At 37.0% G+C, this 20,159-nt stretch overlaps 2 protein-coding genes across 5 annotated transcripts; one reads left to right on the plus strand and one right to left on the minus strand.

Moving 5' to 3' along the window:
• Positions 1-11,530: 11,530 nt before the first annotated feature.
• On the plus strand, positions 11,531-14,342 carry LOC133313163 (protein WHAT'S THIS FACTOR 9, mitochondrial). Of its 4 annotated transcripts, none has more exons than XR_009751768.1 (3): positions 11,531-11,732; positions 12,007-13,524; positions 13,862-14,342. XR_009751768.1 is itself a non-coding variant. In XM_061514496.1 (2 exons), exon 2 carries the CDS (start codon positions 12,141-12,143, stop codon positions 13,389-13,391), a length of 1,251 nt encoding a protein of 416 aa, XP_061370480.1. In that variant the 5' UTR covers positions 11,531-11,732; positions 12,007-12,140; the 3' UTR covers positions 13,392-14,342. The 4 variants fall into 4 exon arrangements, 2 of the variants coding, with proteins under 2 accessions (XP_061370480.1, XP_061370481.1); XR_009751769.1 differs by having other exon boundaries at positions 13,927-14,342; XM_061514496.1 differs by having other exon boundaries at positions 12,007-14,342.
• Positions 14,343-14,743: 401 nt separating this feature from the next.
• LOC133313144 (annexin D8) lies at positions 14,744-17,741 on the minus strand. Its single transcript, XM_061514466.1, has 6 exons — positions 17,669-17,741; positions 16,852-16,997; positions 16,390-16,608; positions 15,804-16,016; positions 15,033-15,122; positions 14,744-14,944 (listed from the first exon to the last, which is right to left on the minus strand). The coding sequence occupies exons 1-6, from the start codon at positions 17,739-17,741 to the stop codon at positions 14,744-14,746; spliced, it is 942 nt and encodes a 313-aa protein (XP_061370450.1).
• Positions 17,742-20,159: the final 2,418 nt, after the last annotated feature.

A 20,159-nucleotide genomic window follows, 5' to 3' on the forward strand; every position in this document is an offset into this window, starting at 1 on the left:
CTATTAAATTCTTAATCTGAATCATATAGGTATTGAATGAGCAAGGAATTCTCCGTGTCTCTTCCACACTTGCTGAGAAAAGTTTTATGTGGGTAAGAAATAAAATCATTTTTTATTATATGAAAAATATTAATTCTTAAAATATTTCACAATATTCTTTTTTTTTTTTTTTTGAAAACTTATTTGACAATATTCTAAACCAACCCATTGGGGATTGGGCTCATATAGTCCATTAGCCCCGTACAGCAGCCCAACACATAGTTTATTGGACTGAATGGATTAACACATGTGCTACAATTTATTATCACCATTTATCCATCGAAAATAAATTAATACGGTAGCTTAAATTTCATAATTTTTAATAATTTAAATAAAAGATTTATTACTAAAAATATTTCGGACTTTACATTTGTTGAATGTGTACAGCTATTTTCTTGGTTATTTCTTATTGAATTCATTTGGTAAGTCCTTAGAATCTATTTAAATTTCTTAACTAGCTTTAATGGTTGAATTTATTTTTTTAAATAAACAACCACCCACCGTAGGAGAAACGTTAAACTCAAATTATAAAATAACATGTGTAATTTATTTTAAAATTAATTATACAATGAGTAAAATTGATTTTGAAAGAAGTAATTTTTTTTCTATTTTTTAATAAATTTAAATAATTTTAGGTGTGCAATCTATAAAAAATTTAAAATATATTTATATTTATATTCAAAATTGATTTTCCTTTATTAACTAAACAAAATCAATTTAAAACTCACTTTTAAGTTTTAATATAGGGATTAATATTTTTGATATTATAAAAAATAATTTTATATAAAAGTGTGTGAGATTCATTTTTTTTTATCACATGACCTAACAAGCATGGACACGGAAATTTTTGAAAAATTTGAGGGTCGGACACTTGTTCGACACGAACACTCTCCGACACGCGGTCAACATTTGAGGACACGCGATCAACTCTCCGACACGTTTTTTGACAAACAGTCAACTTTTTTCGACACGTGGTCAACGCTCCAACATGCTTCGACACTTTTTTTTAATCTTAATTTTATTTTTTAACTAAATATAAAAAAAATTAATTTATAAATTAATTTTTTTCTGTTATGAAATTTAACATAAAAAATTAACAAAATATGAAAAATTATTTTTATTTATATTTATGTTATGAAATTTAAATATTGATTAGTTATATGACTTATTATAGACTCTTATATGTATTAAATATAAATTATATAATATATATTAGAAATTTTATTTAGTATCAAAACGTGTTCCAACGTCTCTATATATGACATTTTTTAGAATTAACGTGTCGGCGTGTCGTGTCCCGTGTCGGTGCATCATAGCACATGACCTCCTATGAATCCCACACACTTTTATATGAGTATAGAAGATAAAAACATGAAAAATATTGATCCTTTTTTTTTGGTATGCAAAAATATTGATCCCTTTAATATAGTATTACCAAACACAAATAATTATTTTTGTTCCGGGTTCATACAGTGAGTCGTACTTGCTCGTAAGAGTAAAGGACACGGAACCCGAATATATTTTACTCGGATAGGCGGTTGGTCATGTCAGTGAGTATTACACGTAGTTGAGTTAGCAGTTGGTTGAGTCAGCCAGTAGTACAAGTAATGGAGTTATAAATGGGCCTACCACGATGCCATGATGGTATCCACCACTTCCATAATAAAGGTAACTGTTCAGAAGCTAGCCCCATATATACACCAAGGATAGAGATAACTAGGAGATAACCAAAATAGATATCCATACTAATGTTCGTCCGGAACATTTGGCGCCGTCTGTGGGAAAGGTAAAGCTAATCCTATGCATTTTCTTGAGTCATGGCAAGCAACAACCATGATGAGCGAGTGGAGGAGAATGAAGAAAACAGAAGGGAAGAGGATTCTTTCCGATCCAGTGGAGGGAGTCGATCATTAGATACCATTGGAGAAGCTTTAATTCAGTTAATGGAGGAGATAAGGAACCGACAACGTCAAGAAGAAAGAGGAAGAAGGCAATATTCAGAAGAGAGATTATTTGAGAGGAACGTGCCACATGATTGGGATAGGTGGAGAGGTTATGTATCTCCCTTTCCTGATTATATTCCATTATCACCTCCACCCGAGACTGGGAATAGGAGGACACCGAAGAGGGCAAGGATCTCAGATATCCAGAAGTCTTTTAGAGAGGAGAAATTATCAGGGGGAAAGACGTGGAGTAAACCGGAGGGTAGAAGAAGAAGCTTATGAGGCAAATGTCAGAGACGCAAGACGAGGACGTGGGCGTCAAGAAGATGATGATGAGCAACCTCGTGGGGATGCTTGGGAAGACGAGCAACGACAAGAAGGTTGTCATTATTACGCTCGCCATAGGGGGCAAGGGCGAGGTGAGAGACGTTATGAAGAAGCTGATGAGAGGAGGAGGACATATGGAGGAAAACAATATATTTATTACAGAGATGATTTTCCACAAGATGAGGATGAGTACTATTATGCACCAGGAACCCGGGCTCGGAGAGGAGAGTGGCAATCAGTAGAGAATTATAGTCCTCGTGGTTATGAAGGACAAATGATGAGACAAGAAGGACCAAGCTGGAACGAGCAGACGAGGAGATTAACACAACAGATGCCGCAGGAGATTCGAGAGCCGCCTGGTAGTCAGGGTCCTTCAGGAACCCCTTTATCTTGGAGATTGAAGGCGGAGCCTATTCCGAGTTGGTTCAAACAACCCACTAAGATGAAAGCTTATGATGGAAGCTCATATCCAAAGGAGTTTGTAACCGTTTTTCGGGCAGCGATGTCATTATGTGGAGAATCAGACTCTTTGTTATGTCGGACATTTCTAGTTTTCCTGAGGAAGCAGGCGTTAGAATGGTTTACGGGCCTGCCAGTCAATTCCATTGACAGTTGGTCCGATTTATCTCTTCGTTTCATACAACAGTTTGCTCATTGTGGACCCCAACAAAAAACCACACACAATTTATGTGGAGTGAGACAGAAGCCAGGAGAAAAGGTCAGAGAATATTATGAACGGTTTCAAGCAGAAGCTAGACAAGTGAAGGGGTTGGAGAATCAGACGTATTTGCTGTTGTTTACCACCAGGTTACAGCCTGGCGGGTTGGCGGATTCTTTGGCGAAAAAAGGACCGGCTACAAAGGAAGAGTTGATTGAAAGGATTCAGAAGTATATTGATTTGGAAGAATTTAGATCTTCTCAGAAGCAAATTGAACAAGGGTTCAGAGAAGCTACATTTAGGAGGCCGGACAAGCCTGCTGGAAGAGGACAGTTTGACGAAAGGCGACCTCGGGTAGTAGGGGAAAGATTTAGAGAAGCATATAAGAGAGACTTCACACCATTAAATACGTCCAGAGCCCAGATATTGAAGGAGGTAATGTCTACAGAAATGCAAAATGTTCCACGGCCTCCGCCGATTCGGTCGAGTTATGCCTAGGCAGATAAAACGAAATGGTGTGAATTTCATCGGGGGTATGGACATTATACGAATGATTGTTTTAACTTGCAGAATGTTATTGAAAGGTTGATTCAAGAAGGGAAACTACAAAAATATGTAAGAAGAGGAGAAGGAGATGGGTGTAAGGAAGATAAGATTCGGTGACTAGACCGAAGTCGCAGCCCGCCTGGGGGAAGGAATAAGGAGGCTAACAGAAATCAAAAAGCAGAAAATCAATCGTATCCGGGTCGAGTTCCGGTGGGGCATATTTGCTTTATAGCTGGAGGGAGAGCAGGAGGAGGAGAATCTGGGAATGCCCGGAAAAAGCACTTAAAGATGTGTATGGCCATTTCAAAGAAACCGCGTTTTAAAGAAGAGCGAAAAAAGACGGGCAAGCATGTAGTGTTTGAGGATTTAGACGATTAGATACTGACCCGGAGCATGATGATCCCTTAGTGATTTCAGGATTGTTGGCAAACTATCAAGTTGATAGAATGTTGGTAGATCCAGGGAGTTCAGTGGATATTATATTTTGGGATGCTTTCAGAAGAATGGATTTAGATTATGATCAGTTGGAGCCGTGTGGAGCTGATTTGTTAGCATTTACAGGAGACAAGATTAAACCTTTGGGATACATTCCATTGAGGTTAACGTTGGGGACCGCGCCTACACACAAGACAGTCACTTTGTCGTTTGCGGTAGTGGATCTGGGTTCCGCGTATAATATTATCTTGGGCAGACCATTCATGAAGAAATTCAAGATCTTTTTGTCAATTGATCAGTTGGCAATGAAATTTGTAGCTAAGGATGACAAGGTGGCAACGATAAAGGCGGATCAGGTAATGGCAAGAAGCTGTTATAACATGAGTTTGAGGATTCCACAGGAAAGTAAGAAGGAGCGAGTAATGATAGGAGATGAGGCAAAAGAGAAGAGAGAAGCACAAAGGAAAGTAGACGAAAAGAAAGAGGAGCAAGTAATGGTAGTCGGGATGGATCCCCGGGTAGAAAATAAAGTGGAGAGACTAGAGCCCGTGGGGACCATGGAAGAGGTTCACTTAGGAGCAGGTAAGGAGCAGGTTACTAAAATGGGTTCTGAGTTAGAACCTGATGTGAGGGCTAGCATGAAAGAGTTATTGCAAAAGAATGCTGATCTTTTCGCATGGAAACCTTCTGATATGCCCGGGATGGACCCTGCTTTATCTTGTCATCGTTTGGGAATAATTTCTGGAGCGAAGCCGGTGGCCCAAAAGAAGAGAAGATTCTATGCTGAAAGGAGGAAGGCGATTGAGGAAAAACCAAAGAGTTGTTAGAAGCAGGTTTCATTAGAGAAATAGAGTATGCCACATGGTTAGCCAACCCCGTGTTGATTAAGAAGCCGGATGGGAGATGGAGGATGTGTACAGATTACATGGATTTGAATAAAGTTTGTCCTAAAGACCCATTTCCTTTACCCAGTATCGATCATCTGGTGGATAAGGCGTCAGGATATAAAGTGTTGTCGTTCATGGATGCATATTCCGGGTACAATCAGATACCATTACGGAAAGAAGACCAGGAGAAGACAACAGTTGTAACAGAAAATGCAGTGTATTGTTACAATGTCATGCCGTTTGGGCTCAAGAACGCAGGGGAAACTTATATGAGGATGATGAATAAAGTGTTTAAGGAGCAGATGGGAGGAATGTTAGAGGTGTACATGGATGACATGATTGTGAAGTCAGAAGATGGTAAGATGCATTTAGCAGATTTGCAAGAGGTTTTTGAGCAAGTTCGGAAGCACAATATGCGTTTAAATTCGAGTAAGTGTGCTTTCGGAATTCCGGCAGGAAAGTTTTTGGGTTTCTTGTTGACAGAAAGGGGAATAGAAGCTAACCCGGATAAATGTAGAGCGGTGATGGAAATGAAGAGCCCAGAGAATGTTCAAGAAGTTCATAAGTTAAATGGGCGAGTGACAACTCTGTCAAGGTTTTTGGCTAAATCTGCGCAAGTGTCTTTACCACTTTTTCAACTCTTAAAAAAGGGATCTGAATTTACTTGGACTGAGGAGTGTGAAGTTGCTTTTCAGCATTTCAAAAATATCTTAGCTTCACCACCAATTCTTCGTAAGCCGGAACCAGGGGAGCTTTTATATTTGTATTTGTCTGTTTCCCAAGAAGCAGTAAGTTCGATGCTTGTCCGAGAAGGAAAGCGTGGGCAACAGCAGCCCGTGTACTTCATCAGCAAAGTGTTGCAAAGAGCAGAAGTGAGGTATCAGCATGTAGAGAAAGTGGCTTTTGCATTACTAATTTCAGCACGGCGGCTTCGTCAGTATTTTCAGTGCCATCAAATAGTAGTCAGAACGAACTAGCCAATAAAGCAGATGTTACATAAGCCGGATTTAGCAGGTCGAATGATGGCGTGGGCAGTAGAGTTATCTGAGTTTGGTATTACCTTTGAAGCACGTAAAGCAATTAAAGCATAAGCATTAGCTAATTTTCTGATAGAAATGACGCATCATGGAGGTACCGAAGAAAATAATTGGTGGAAGTTGTTTGTAGACAGATCATCCAATAAAAAAGGTAGTGGGGTTGGAATTATAGTCGAGAATTCAGAGGGGGTGGCAGTAGAGCATTCATTGTCGCTAGCATTCCCCACAAGTAATAATCAAGCCGAGTATGAAGCAATGATTGCTGGGTTGATTTTGGCAAAAGAGCTCGGAGCGGAGTGTTTGACAGTGTATAGTGATTCTCAGTTGGCGACTTCACAAATAAGCGGAGTGTACCAAGCAAGAGGGGAAGTTATGATTAAGTACTTAGCAAAAGTACAAGAATTGATGAGAGAATTTAAAGAGATCCGCGTAGAGTATATTCGGAGAAGTGATAATGTACGAGCAGACGTCTTATCAAAGTTGGCCAGTACTAAAGCCACTGGAAGTTTGAGGACTATTATTCAGCAGAGCATTCGGGCTTCGAGTGTAGTATGGATGGTAGAAGCGGTAGATTGGAGGAGCCCAATTAAGGATTATCTGGCGAATGGTAAAGAACCAAACGAAAAGATGGAGGCAAGTCGTTTGAGAAGACGAGCAGCGTGGTTTGTAATTATAGAAGGGCAATTATACAGACAGGGAGTAAATTCACCTTTGCTGAAATGTATTGCTGCGTCGAACACAGAATATGTGTTAGAAGAGATACATGAAGGAATTAACGGCCATCACCTTGGTGGGAAGTCGTTGGCAAGGAAAGCTATACGAGTAGGATATTTTTGGCCAACGATGGGAGAAGACACTAAAAGACATGTTCAGAAGTGTGATCAATGCCAGAAGTTTTCTAATGTGTATCAAGCTCCTCCCAAAGAGTTATTTACCATTTCGTCACCTTGGCCATTCTATAAGTGGGGCTTAGATCTTCTAGGTCCCTTTCTTAGGGCAGCTGGAGGAGTTAGATATTTGATAGTGGCAGCAGATTATTTCACTAAGTGGATTGAAGCGGAACCGGTAGTGACTATTACTGCTCGGAAGGTCCAGAAGTTTTTCATTGGAAAGATAGTTTGTAGATTTGGTATTCCGACCATAATTATCACTGATAATGGGACACAGTTTATAGACAAGAAGTTCAGACAGATGGTAGCCGACTTGGGGATAAGGCACAAGTTTGCTGCAGTAGAACATCCCCAAACGAATGGGCAAGTAGAGTCGGCTAACAAAATCTTGACGAATGGGCTGAAAAAGAGGGTGGAAGGGTGTAAAGGAAGTTGGGTGGAAGAGTTGGATAATGTGTTGTGGGGATATAGGACCTCCGTGCAGTCCAGCATTCAAGAAACACCATTTAAGATGACGTATGGTTTTGATGCTATGTTGCCGGTTGAAGTCGGAGAGCCAACCTGGAGAAGGAAAATGATATTAGAAGAAAATGAAGACGGGAATGCTGAGATGATGAAAATTGATTTACAGTTGTTGGAAGAAGAACGAGAAAGGGTGGCAATGGTTGAGTTGGCATCTAAGCAACGAGGTACAATCGGACTGTAGTCAAAAGAACGTTTCAGGAAGGAGATTTGGTGCTTAGGCGGGCAGATGTGGGTAATAAAAATGCAAGAGATGGAAAAATGGCAGCTAATTGGGAAGGTCCTTATCGAGTAATAGTTTCCACAGGGACTGGAGCTTATCAGATAGAGCACTTGGATGGGAAACCAATTCCGCGATATTGGAATGCTGCCAAGTTAAAAAGGTACTTTAGTTGAAGAAATCCAGATTTAGTTGGAAGTCGGATGGCAGATCGTAGGTCGTAAGTAAGATGTAGTTTTACATTGATGATTAGGAAGTAAGTTTAGTTTGTTACTTTAGTAGGATTATTTTATGTTATTATGTGTTGCAGTTATTTTGCATTTAAGTATGGTACATTTGAGATTGTGAGTTACAATATTTCAATTCCATAAAGCCAGTTCGACTTCAATACGTATTATTAAGAAAAAACAAAGTCCTTTTCCGCCTTAATTGGTCTCTTGGACAGCCGTTCAATTCCTACTCGGAAACGGGAAAACAAAGTCCCTTGCCGCCTTAACTAGCCTCTTGGGCAGCCGTTCAATTCCTACTCGGAAACGGGAAAACAAAGTCCCTTGCCGCCTTAACTGGCCTCTTGGGCAGCCGTTCAATTCCTACTCGAAAACGGGAAAACAAAGTTCAATTCCTACTCGGAAACGGGAAAACAGAGTTCAATTCCTACTCGGAAACGGGAAAACAAGTACTTAAGCAAGTATTAGGATCGCATAGTTATCAAATTCAAAGGACAACAATAAGAAAACTAAAACACATCATTTTACTTCATGATTACGAGTTCAAAATATTGAAAAAAACAAGTAGCTTAGGAGTACAGGATTACATTAGTTATAATAGAAAAGCTGAGTACAAAATAAAGTGGTGTCCAACTTTTTTAAGTAGTCTTAGGAATAGTATTTGAGGCAGCAGGGTCGGAAGTAGGAGAAGATCCCAGATAATCAGAGGGGTTTTCAGCAAGTACAACAATGGAGCCTTTTTCGTCATGAGTACATAGTCGATCATTATCAATAAAATTGAAAGTTTCTATTTTGCTCAAATGAGGCAAGGGAGAGTCTGGATGGAAAAATTTCACTTGATCCACAACCCAGCCACGAATTTGATGACCAAAGGCAACATACTTAGAATCCATGTCATCAACAGCCTGTTGTAAAGCCAGGACATTTTTCTTCAGAGTATCCACTTCTAGCTCTAACTCAGCTACCCGGAGGTCAGAATCTTCAAAGTTTTTTGTCAACACCTTGTGTTTGTCAGTCAACACTTGATGCTCTTTTTTGAGAGTAGCAAGTTCCTCATTGCTTTTCTTACTTGATTCTTCGTTTTCTTTGAGTTTAATTTGGAAGCCTTGAGCAACAAACTCGCTAGCTTCGGCCTTTTGAAGGAGCTGTGTTTTTTCTGTTTGAAACTTTTCTTTTAAAAGTTGTGACTCTTTCAGCTCAGTTAGAAGTTGTTGGCGTTCAGCTAAATAGAGAAGGGCCATTTCGTAGTAGTGCGCTTCCCGAAGAGAGTGATCCCGGATGTCAGTGAATTTGGCAATAAGTTGATCTAAAGAGAATTTGTCCCATTTTTCACGGAGCCTGGGAGTAAAGCACGGCTTCAATTTTTTCATAAAAGGGGGATCTGAGCGAGGGGTAGCCATGACAGAGGAAGGTGGAGTTGAAGACTTTTCAACATAAGGGTCAGGACTAGGTTCGTTAATTCGAACTCGTTTTCTTCGACGGAGCTCGCTTGAATCAATCGGGGCCTCCACGTCCATTATAACAGTATCATCCGGGATAGAACCTGCAGCGGAAGTAGCCGGCATAGGAGAACGAGTTGGAGAGATGTCTTTTCCACCTGAAGCAGATGAATCGTCTTTACGGGTAGCCTTTTGCTTTTGGCGGGCAAAAAAAGTAGGGTCCATGAATTTATTTGGAAACCACAGATACAAAGAAAATAGATTTGAGGTTAAAGGCAATATACAGATAAAAACATATCAGAATTATTTAAGTTACTTACTTAATTTCCTACAAATCCAGTTAGAAGAATCTTTATAAGTTAGAATAGACCGAGGAATGAGGGAAATATTTTCCTTAGCTAATTCGGAGGCAAGCTTTTTGAACCAAGTGTAAGTTTCAGTTTCGTCTGGGGTCAAATTCTTTGAATTCGTCAAGAATGCTTTGGCAGAAGTTGTGTAATGATGACGGTTCCAACTGAGAGGAAAGCGCGGAGCTCCGTTGTGATCCAAAAAGAAAGCAGAAGGAGGGGCAGGTTGAGAAGAGGAGGAAGAGGCAGAAGGTGTAGCAGGAAGAGCTTCAGGAATACAGATTTTGAAGTATTCTACTTTGAAATTTTTCCAGTTATCTTCATATATAGTACACCAACGTAACCCGGGTCGAGCTTTTGGATACCCAGCTATGACGAGTACATCCTTTATCTACAGCATTTCGGAACACAGCAAAAAGGCAGAAAAAGACCCGAAAGGAATAGGTGAATCCAAACGAACGACAGATTATCTCGAAGGTATGTAAAAAACACCAACTGTTAGGATGTAGTTGAGAATGAGCGACTTCCAAGTGATTCAAGACGTCCATTTGGAACTCGGAGAAAGGTAAAGATATGAAGAGGTCAGAACATAAACATTTGTAGGCAAAGAAGAAAGAGTTCTTACCTTGCCCGGAAAGCGAACAAATACGTTCTTCTTCTCCGGGTACTGCAACTCGGAAAGAAGTGATAATTGAGTCATGAAATAAAGGTACAGTTTGTAAGGCAGTATGGAGGGAACTCGACTGGTTTTCATAAGAGGAACGAAACCCTAGAGCTTCTTCGTCAACCCATTCTAAACCTTCAACAGTAGAAGGTAGTGCGAAGCGAGAAAGGGGAAGCGAACGGTAGGGACGATTCCTCGGCATGGCCTGGACGGAAAGGTACCAATAAAATCTATTTTAGAAGATATAGTGCAAGATAAAACGTATATAACGCAAAATGTGTTGGTTACACTTAGATTCCTAACCCGTCCAGAACATGATAGGGTGGTTAAAGAAAACCAAAGAAGAGGAAGAGATAAAGATCAGGAAAGTATGGAGTAAAGGAAAGAGATAAGGGATAAGATGATAAGTTTTGGGCAAGATTTGTTAAGGAAATAGATGACAAGATAAGCATTAATATGCACAAATAATGTCAGAAATCAACTACGATGTAATACAGGAAATAGAATAACTTACTTGTATAAGGTGCTGGGGGCTTCAAACAGGTGGTAAAAGAATGGTGGCAAGATCCACGCAGAGAAACCAACGAAACAGAGAGGGAGAAAAACCAGGAAGAATGGCAAGAAAGGGGAATGTCAAGAGGAAGAAGAAGAAGAAAAACGTAAGAAAAGAAAAGAGGCAAACGGTAATATAAGGGTAGAATGAGGTAAGTGACGTTTCCGATTTTCAAAAGTAATGATAGATGTCAGGGTGAGTTGTTTCAGATGTCAAGTCGTTTCGAAGATCAAGGCAATCAGAGAGTGACAAGTAGCAATTGGAAGCTGAATAGGCAGGGAGTATTTAATAAAGATACTGACGTAAGAAAAAAGTAAAGGGCAAAATAAGTGAAACCTTAAGAGTTAAACTCGGAGTAAAAACCTATTTAACTCCGACTTTGGGGGCTTAATGTTCCGGGTTCATACAGTGAGCCGTACTTGCTCGTAAGAGTAAAGGACACGGAACCCGGATATATTTTACCCGGATAGGCGGTTGGTCATGTCAGTGAGTATTACACGTAGTGAAGTTAGCAGTTGGTTGAGTCAACCAGTAGTACAAGTAATGGAGTTATAAGTGGGCCTACCACGATGCCATGATGGTATCCACCACTTCCATAATAAAGGTAACTGTTCAGAAGCTAGCCCATATATACACCAAGGATAGAGATAACTAGGAGATAACCAAAATAGATATCCATACTAATGTTCGTCAACAATTTTCAAAATTAATTTACCCAAAATTAAAAAACTAAAGAAAACCAAAGTGAATTATGGAAGGGAATCCATATTCAACTAATCCTAATTTTATTTAGCTCCGAAATTTATCCCAATGTTTTGCCCTAATTTCCTTAGCTCATTCACCGTAGCCATCTGCCACCGGGGTTTCCGCCGGAGCCGCCGTCATTCAACTGCTCTCTCTTCACCATATCTGATTATTCTCTGCCGTCAAGTTTCTCCTTGACTTGTGATTTCGGTTGTGGCTGTTGCATCTTTGATGAATCAGCCTTACCACCACAGGTTAGCATTTATTCTGTTGCCACTGTTTTGGTTTTGGAGCAAAATAAAGTTCTGATCCTATCGTTATTTTTGTTTTTCTATTGATTTTGGAATATAGTTTTTTCTTTATTGTGCATTTCATTTGTTATTTTTCTTTTTATTTTGTGAAGTGTGTCAATACTTAGTAGCTTTAGCTTTTGTTAACTATGCTAAATCTAATCATTATTTGATTACTATTGTGAAGACTTGTTGATGTTTTTGGCTGAATCATTCCCTATGATTTACTCTTCTACAGGTTAAACTCTGTCTGTTTCTCTATCTCTTTTGTTGGAATACTGAACTCTCTCAAGGAATAATTGTCAATCAAAACCCAACAACCTTCACCATTCATTTTACTGGAAACTCCTGCCTTTTAAGTTTTTGCACTAAATGTTCTTCAACTTTAACAAATCTGCGGCCAAAACAATCAAAAAGCTGCTCTGGCCTTGTGAAAAATCAATCTTGTTGATCCCTAGTGTTCCTTTCTCACACATTCAGAGGTACAGTTACGTTAATGTGTACATGAAATGGAAAAAAGATTCGTACTATGACTCAATTGAGCACATCCACCAGTCCATTCAGCTCAAACCTCTCATTGCCCTCAAAAACTGCGTTGCCCGGGATCCCAACGGGTGCATCCCTATCTCTGATGTGTCAAAGAGGGGATTACAGTTAGATGTGCCCACGAAGGTTGCAAGATTTATGAGGCAATATCCATCTATTTTTGAGGAGTTTACAGGTCCTAAGTACAATCTTCCTTGGTTCAGGTTGACGCCAGAAGCTGCTGAGATTGACAGGGAGGAGAAGAGAGTATATGACGAATGCAGGGAGGACTTACGGTCCAGGTTGAGGAAGATGATATTGATGACCAAAGAGAATGTTCTTCCTTTAAAGATTATTCAAGGGATGCAGTGGTATTTGGGGTTGCCTGATGATTTTTTGCAGTACCCAGAACAGAATCTTGATGAATCTTTCAGGTTTGTAGAGATGGAAGATGGATTGAAGGGTTTGGCTCTTGAAAACAGAGAAAAGGTTTGTTCTGTAATGGAGAAGAATGCCATGAAAAGAGGTTTGTACTGTGGGGGCCCGATGGAGGCCATTGAATTTCCTTTTTTCCCATCACAGGGTCTGAGGTTGAGGAGGAAGATTGAGAATTGGCTACATGAATTTCAGAAGCTTCCTTATATTTCACCTTATGATGATTTCTTGAATTTGGATCCAAATAGTGACATAGTAGAGAAAAGAGTTGTGGGGTTTCTTCATGAATTGCTTTCCCTTTTTGTTGAGCATTCAGCAGAGAGGAAGAAGCTCTTTTGCCTCAAGAAGTATTTTGGGTTGCCACAGAAAGTGCACAAAGCTTTTGAGCGGCATCCCCATATGTTTTATCTATCTTTCAAGAATAAGACTTGTACAGTCATTCTCAAGGAAGCTTACAACAATAAATCAGCCATTGAGAAGCATCCTCTATTGATAGTGAGGAAGAAGTACATCAAGTTGATGAAGGAATCAGTAGTGATTTTAAGGAATAGGAGGCTAAATAATCGGTTTTCTAATTGTAGTGCAGAACTGGATTTAGATTCAGATGATGTGGATGAAAGGGAACCAGAGATGGTAGGTTGTTCTTTGGAGCAGGTTACATGAAAAGTTATAAAACAAGACTTTAAGTTGCTTCATCAGAAGGAACACACGAGGTTTCTACCAACAGAGAAATGAACACAAGTAGCTGAGGAATAAGCATATGTTGAAAAGGCATATCAGCTTCTTCATGTGACAGGTTAGCACATCTGGTTGTATCCTATCCTTGAGGTATTTTTCAATTTCATGTCTATATATATAAAGAATGTTGTCACTGTTGTGATTAGTTTTAGAATAAAGCTTGATTAACTGTATTGAATTCTTTAGCCTTACACATTTTTTGTTGTTTTAAATTTCTTAGGTATCTATTTTGGCTACGCGTGCTCTACTTTATGGATGTACTTGTTAGCATACCATAACATTGTATTCAAGCTTTTCCTGACTTTGTTTTATATGCTTTGCTGTCATGTTTTTGACGTGTAAATTTCCCTTGAATCTCTGCAATTTTGGTGTGCCTTATAGTGTTGAAATTACAGGGATTTAGGTATACATGGGGAAATAGTGAGATATTCTAACAAGTGGAAATGGACATTATAAGCAGGTGTTTAGAAAAAATTGGCTTTTATCTGTGGGACTTGGACAGTTATGCACATCTTATGTAAAAACAAGTCTGGTAAGTTTATGCTCTTTCGTGGGGTTCTGGAACCATTCACATAGCAGATTTGGATATGTGGAGAGATCCTTTGGATCTCAGCCTGTACGGTTTTGAAATACAAGAAGCAAGAGAGATCATCACAAGTGATTGGGATCGAGAAGTTTTGACTGATGATTAAATAGAGCATGCTGTTGTCCATGCTCATTGTGCTTTCATGATCCGGAACAACCTCTGGGTTTCGAGGTATTCGTACAATACAGTATATGTTCATTTCTTTCATGTTACGATTATATGACAATAGTAATACATTGTTACTCTGGCAATATAGTGATTTGTTTGATCCTTCTTGCTTCGTTAGGTGATTGCACAATACAGTATATGTTCATTTCTTTCATATGACAATAATACAGTGATTTTATTCTTGCAAGTTCTCAGCATTTTTGCTTATTTATTGATATTCCCATCTTTTGACCATAAAAGAGAGGAATACGACTCATTATGTTGATGTTAATTGTCACACCCTTCACAAGTATCTGGAAAGAGGGTAATAATAAGAGGAAAGAGGAATGTGTGCGTGAAATGCCGAAAACATCTATCATGTTAAATTTAGGTAAACCACATTATTGTGGTAGCAAAAGTTGTGAGTTTATTGATTTTATAACATTACATTTTTAAGATCTCTATATTTTTCTCAATTTTAAAGATATAGTAAACTGATCCTAGTTAAGAAGTCCTGCCGAACTCAAATAGGAATAAGTAAAAATCAATTGTTTCCTAACAATGCAAGAAGAAAAGTCTTGTAATATCCTGTTATCTCTCTAGCCACGGAATTATCAAGGGTGACACTGTTTCTCTTGAAATAAAGTTCCTTGATTTCGTTTAAATCCTTCTCTGCTCGAGTGATGATAACGCGGCTCAAAGCATGCTCTTCAGTCACCACATCACTCAAGGCGTGCCATAACACCTAAACCAAATCAACGTATAAAAGTGTTTTATAAAAGAGCAAAAAAATTGTAGAAATAGTTGATAACGTATTTGAATGACTTAGTTACCTTGGCCAAGTATCTTTGGGGGTTCTTAATGCAACGAATGGCAGTGCGCAGTGCTCCTATGTATTCATCAATTGGATTGGCAAATAATCCCTACAATTAGCAAAAATATCAGTGTATAATTAGTTGGGGAATGGACATTCATGACTTCTATTTACAAAGTAAAACATTAATGAAATCAACATTAATGAAATCATTCATATATCTGCCTCTTAGAAGCGAAGGTTGAAATTTAAGAGTTTTATGCATATAAGAATTTGCTAATTATCAACATGCTACTTGCGAGCAAAAATAAAAGCAATAAACGTACGACCAATAATTGACGATGAACCTAATTCATAGGTTTTTAACTACATTTTTATTAATTATAAGTCAACTATCTTTTAAATCTACTTAATACCAAATTCAGCCCTTAATTTTGACAAGATTTTATGATCTCTATTGTAATTAAAAATAGGTTACAATCTTCTTTGATTTCAATTTAATAAATTTATAATCGCATAGAAGGGATGATGAATTTTAACTGTTTAACTGTGATGAAGTCCCGACTTAGTTTGCTCAAAGCGACTCAGGATTAGTTTGCTCAAAGAGTTGAATTTTGTGAAAATATGCGGGAACCAACTCATCTCAAAGAAGTAATTAGAGTTGGTTTAAAAAAAACAAACCCCATTTTCTTAATAAGTTTTTAGCATAGATATTTCAGATAAATGGTGATATGTGTGCCTGCTTTTTCTCTATTTTGTTTATAGAACAAAATATATAAACTTATATTACCTTGGTAATTGTTGAGCCATATATGTTCCGAAAGGCATTGAAAGTCCCTCGCAGCTGCTGCTTACTTCTTGTGCTTAAAATTCTAATAATTTCATCATCGTTAAAAGCCTTCTTTTCAATTACTTGATTAAGAATATTTGCTTCTGAATGGGCCATACTCTCATCAAATTCATCTCCCTCATACCTATAGATGCTTATAACAGCAACCAACAACTGCAAGAAAAATCATAAGCCTCGTAATTTGGATGCTAATTGAAGTGTAAAAAAGAAAGAGGTGAATTTTTTTTAGATATTCGTATTTATATTCAAGTGGGTTGTTCGTGCTAGTAGAAATATTACTTCCGTGTACCAATAGCACTATAATGCATGTCAATGAAAGATTAGCAATGCATACATTTATGCTAATTTTCATCTTCAACAATCAAATCAATGAGAATACAATTTAGAGCCTGTTTAGCTAGCAACTAAGTTCATGTGATCTCTTTATAAATTTCCAATTGTTTATTATTCTTATTCCTAAATAAACTTGAAATATTTTGCTTTCAAAAAACAAAGCACACAATTAATAGCTCAAGAATTCACATACTTTGCGAATATCACCATTTGTTTGGGAGGCCACATCTTCTTCAAGGCAATGTTTGTATAGAAACTGGTATGAACGCTTTACAGATAGAAGCTCTTCTGAAGTTCTAGTGCAAGCAATCTCAATAATCACTTTGTAATCTGGGGTTGCTTTCTTTAATGCTTCGTTAATAAATGTAGCATCTCTTTCAGCTGGATCCATCGTCCAATAGCTAATAGCACTCTGGTTTGAATGGTAGTTGTTATATTTGGCAATAAGAATGTTATTCATTCAAAAGATATATCCAAAATACTTTGTTGTTATAAAATTTAAACTATCATATACAATAAGTTAGCTTGGATGGAATTAATATTATTTCCACCAATAACAGTCCAATATTTATATTCACAAAACAATGTTAGCGAGGATGTATTTGCATGTTGCGAATATATAAAATATTAATGCTATGAATTGCAATATTTTTACTTCAAAGCTTCCTGAAAGTTCAGATTTGAGTTGTTGGATAAGATCCTCATGATAAATGTCTTCATAAGCCAGCCTCACAAGTTTCCTTTGAGCTACATTTCGATGTGCTAGTATGGATATAAGAGCTGTCTCATCTGTTCCCAATCCTATAAATTATACACAATAGAAACATGGATTTATGTTAGAAATGTAATAAAATTAATGTGTACCTGTATGGTGCACTGTTTTAATTTTATAAAGGAGATTTAACTAACTTAATAATAATAAAAAAAAACAAATAGTAAATTTAATGACAAATCAAATTAAAGAATTGCATTGATACGTCCACTATATGACTCATAAATTTATTAATAATTAGTAAAATCAGATATTATTATTACAAAACAAAATGTGAAGATCAGAATGAATATATATATATATTATCTTTATCACTTGTGTAGGTTTTGCAAATATATTATGAACACGAAATCTTAATGCATTAAACTTTAAAGATATGTATACTTTTACTCGTGCACTTTACAGACAAAATCAATTTAAGAAATCTTATTCTATGAAATAATCTTATTCTAAGCTTCTTTGAGGCTTATATTATCTCATATCAGACGATAATTAGATATAGGTATCTACTAAAAGAACATAAATAGATAAAATCGGAATTAGGGTGATGAAATAATGATCATAGACTTGACCTTTTTATCGAGGAAATGTAAATATCATGTTATTATATACCGTGAAACTTTTTGCAGTAAGACTTTCTTCATTTCTTGTGTGCAAAATAAAGATATCTAGAAACAAAAAAAAATTGCAGAAAGATAACCTTTGCATGCCCTCTTGATAATTTCAGCATCTTCAACAGGAGAAGAATCTTTTGCAGCAATTAGAGTAGCCATTTGGTTTTGAGTCTTATCTTTAGGTAGTGTTGGATTTGTATAAAAGAGTTCATTCTCCATTTTCTATTTTATAGAAGAGAAACATGAAACAACTGTTTCAGCAATTCAAGTAACATTCTTAATAACTGAACTATATGTTATTCTAAAAGTAAAGAGTTCCTTTTTTCAATTAATAAAAATAACTGAAATATGTTAATGTAAAAAGAGGTTTTATTAGAAGAAAAAAAAAACGAATTAATAACGGATTAGCGTTAAATATATCAATGCTCTGCAAGCGTTGAAAAATTTAAAAACTCGGTTTCCGAAAAAATTAGATTGTATCAAAAGAGAAAGTCTAAGAATTTATTTATTATATCTCTCTTTTAAAAGATAATTTTTATCATGATAAAATTTATATGAATCCTTCACAATCCCCCCTTTGAGTGCATATGGGGAGTATCCACCTACAATACAATAATGGTTTACATTGACAAGTAAGGACAAATTAAAAGCACGACTTTTGATGTGAATGTGGTTGAATGAGAATAGACAAGGATGGAGGTGTGATGGTGTGAAATGGCTACACGGGACACTAAGTATAGTGGGTGGTGTCCTTCTTGTCAACTACATATCATGATAGAGACCCAATGTGAAAATTAGGTCCAAAGGGACTCACTACTACAAATCAATGTCCTACCCCTTCATGTGCTCGCACAGGAATCTACATAGTTTTTGAAATCAAAGCCTGCCATCTGCTAGTATCCACCAGGGTAACAACTTCTTTATTAATGCCCGTTGAGTTGCATAATACAGGACACAAAGACCATAGTTTAAAATATATATATATATATATATATATATATATATATATATATATATGAGTCAGGATCATTTTACACCAGTGTAAGTTACACTCTCAATCTTTTCCGTTGATCTCATTTATATCTAAAGACTCTAATTTTGTAGTAATGTGAGTCATTGGATACAAGTGGATCAATGGTCAAGATTGAGTGTAAGATTTCTAACTCTTACACTGGTGTAAAAATATCTTGCCCCATATAGGGTCAGGATCATTTTACACCAGTGTAAGTTACACTCTTAATCTTGTCCGTTAATCCCACTTATATCTAAGGACTCTAATTTTTTAATAATACGAGCTATAAGATACAAGTGGATCAATGGTCAAGATTGAACGTAAGACTTCTAACTCTTACATTGGTGTAAGAATATACTGCCATATATATATATATATATATATATATATATATATATGAAAAAAAAATTTCTACAGTCACTTTATATACGTGGAAGGATTATATTTATAAATTTTTTGTTTATAAACTCTTACAAACTACACTATATACTCTCGTCGGAACTATTTACTTTCGAAAATACATAGTGTAATTTGTAAAAAATATTTGTAAACGGAACATTCCCCAATATATATATGGGTTATGTTTATTTCATTTTACATGAGATAAACAACTCTCCTACACACACAAAAAGAGGTTGGGTCCCACTACTCTTTTTTCTCTCCTCTTACCTGTGGGTCCCACTTATACTTTTATTTCTACAACATGAGATAATTTTTTTCCTACAACATAAGAAAAATATATCCCATATATGAGTTTAATGTTTCTCATATATCGTAGGAGATAAATTTATTTTCTACATATACATAAAAGTATATGGAGGCCCAAGTGAGGAGAAAAGAGAAAGAGAAAATATGATTTCTATACACTTTTATATATGTGGTGTAAGAGATAAATTTATTTTCTATAACACGAGAAACATTAAACTCTGTATATATAGACACACACTCTCTTTGTCTTAGACCCAGACCCTGGTAGAGGCTATTTTACCCTGCTAGACCTGTAGCAGAACGAAAACAAAATAAAACCTAAAGGCATCAGCCCATAGCTGCTGATACTATTCTTTCAGCCAAAACATAAACTTGATCAAGGACCACTTCATTCCTATGCAACATATGTCTCCAAAGTAAACAAATTATAAATTATACTACATGATAAGGACCATTGGTAGTGTCTAATGTGCTGCAATATGAATTGCCAAGTTTTGGAGGCACACGCAACTTCAGATTGACTGCCACATCTATTCTACAGTAGTAACTTGGCTCATAATATTACTTAAAATATGTCAAAGTGCCACTTTATATCCGGTTTGAATTTATATTCTCCTTTGGAGTGTGGTTTGCAGGATACATCTTGCAACATGCTGCGAAATTTATTGTTGAATAATACACTAAATCTATTCCTGTGACAATTTGATTGGTCAAGAAGTTGGCAAGGATAGTGCAAAATTTCCACAGTTTCCACTCGAGTCACATCTCGTAGAATCCCCTAGTCTGACTTCTTGAGCTTCATAGCTCTTCGCTCGGTCTAGCTCACCCCTTAGCATCAACACTTTCCATGACTCATG

Source organism: Gastrolobium bilobum, unplaced genomic scaffold (assembly GCF_033153095.1).
Source record: "Gastrolobium bilobum isolate Gb01-03AN ecotype WA unplaced genomic scaffold, APGP_CSIRO_Gbil_v1 utg9841, whole genome shotgun sequence".
NCBI classification, from domain to species: Eukaryota; Viridiplantae; Streptophyta; class Magnoliopsida; order Fabales; family Fabaceae; genus Gastrolobium; species Gastrolobium bilobum.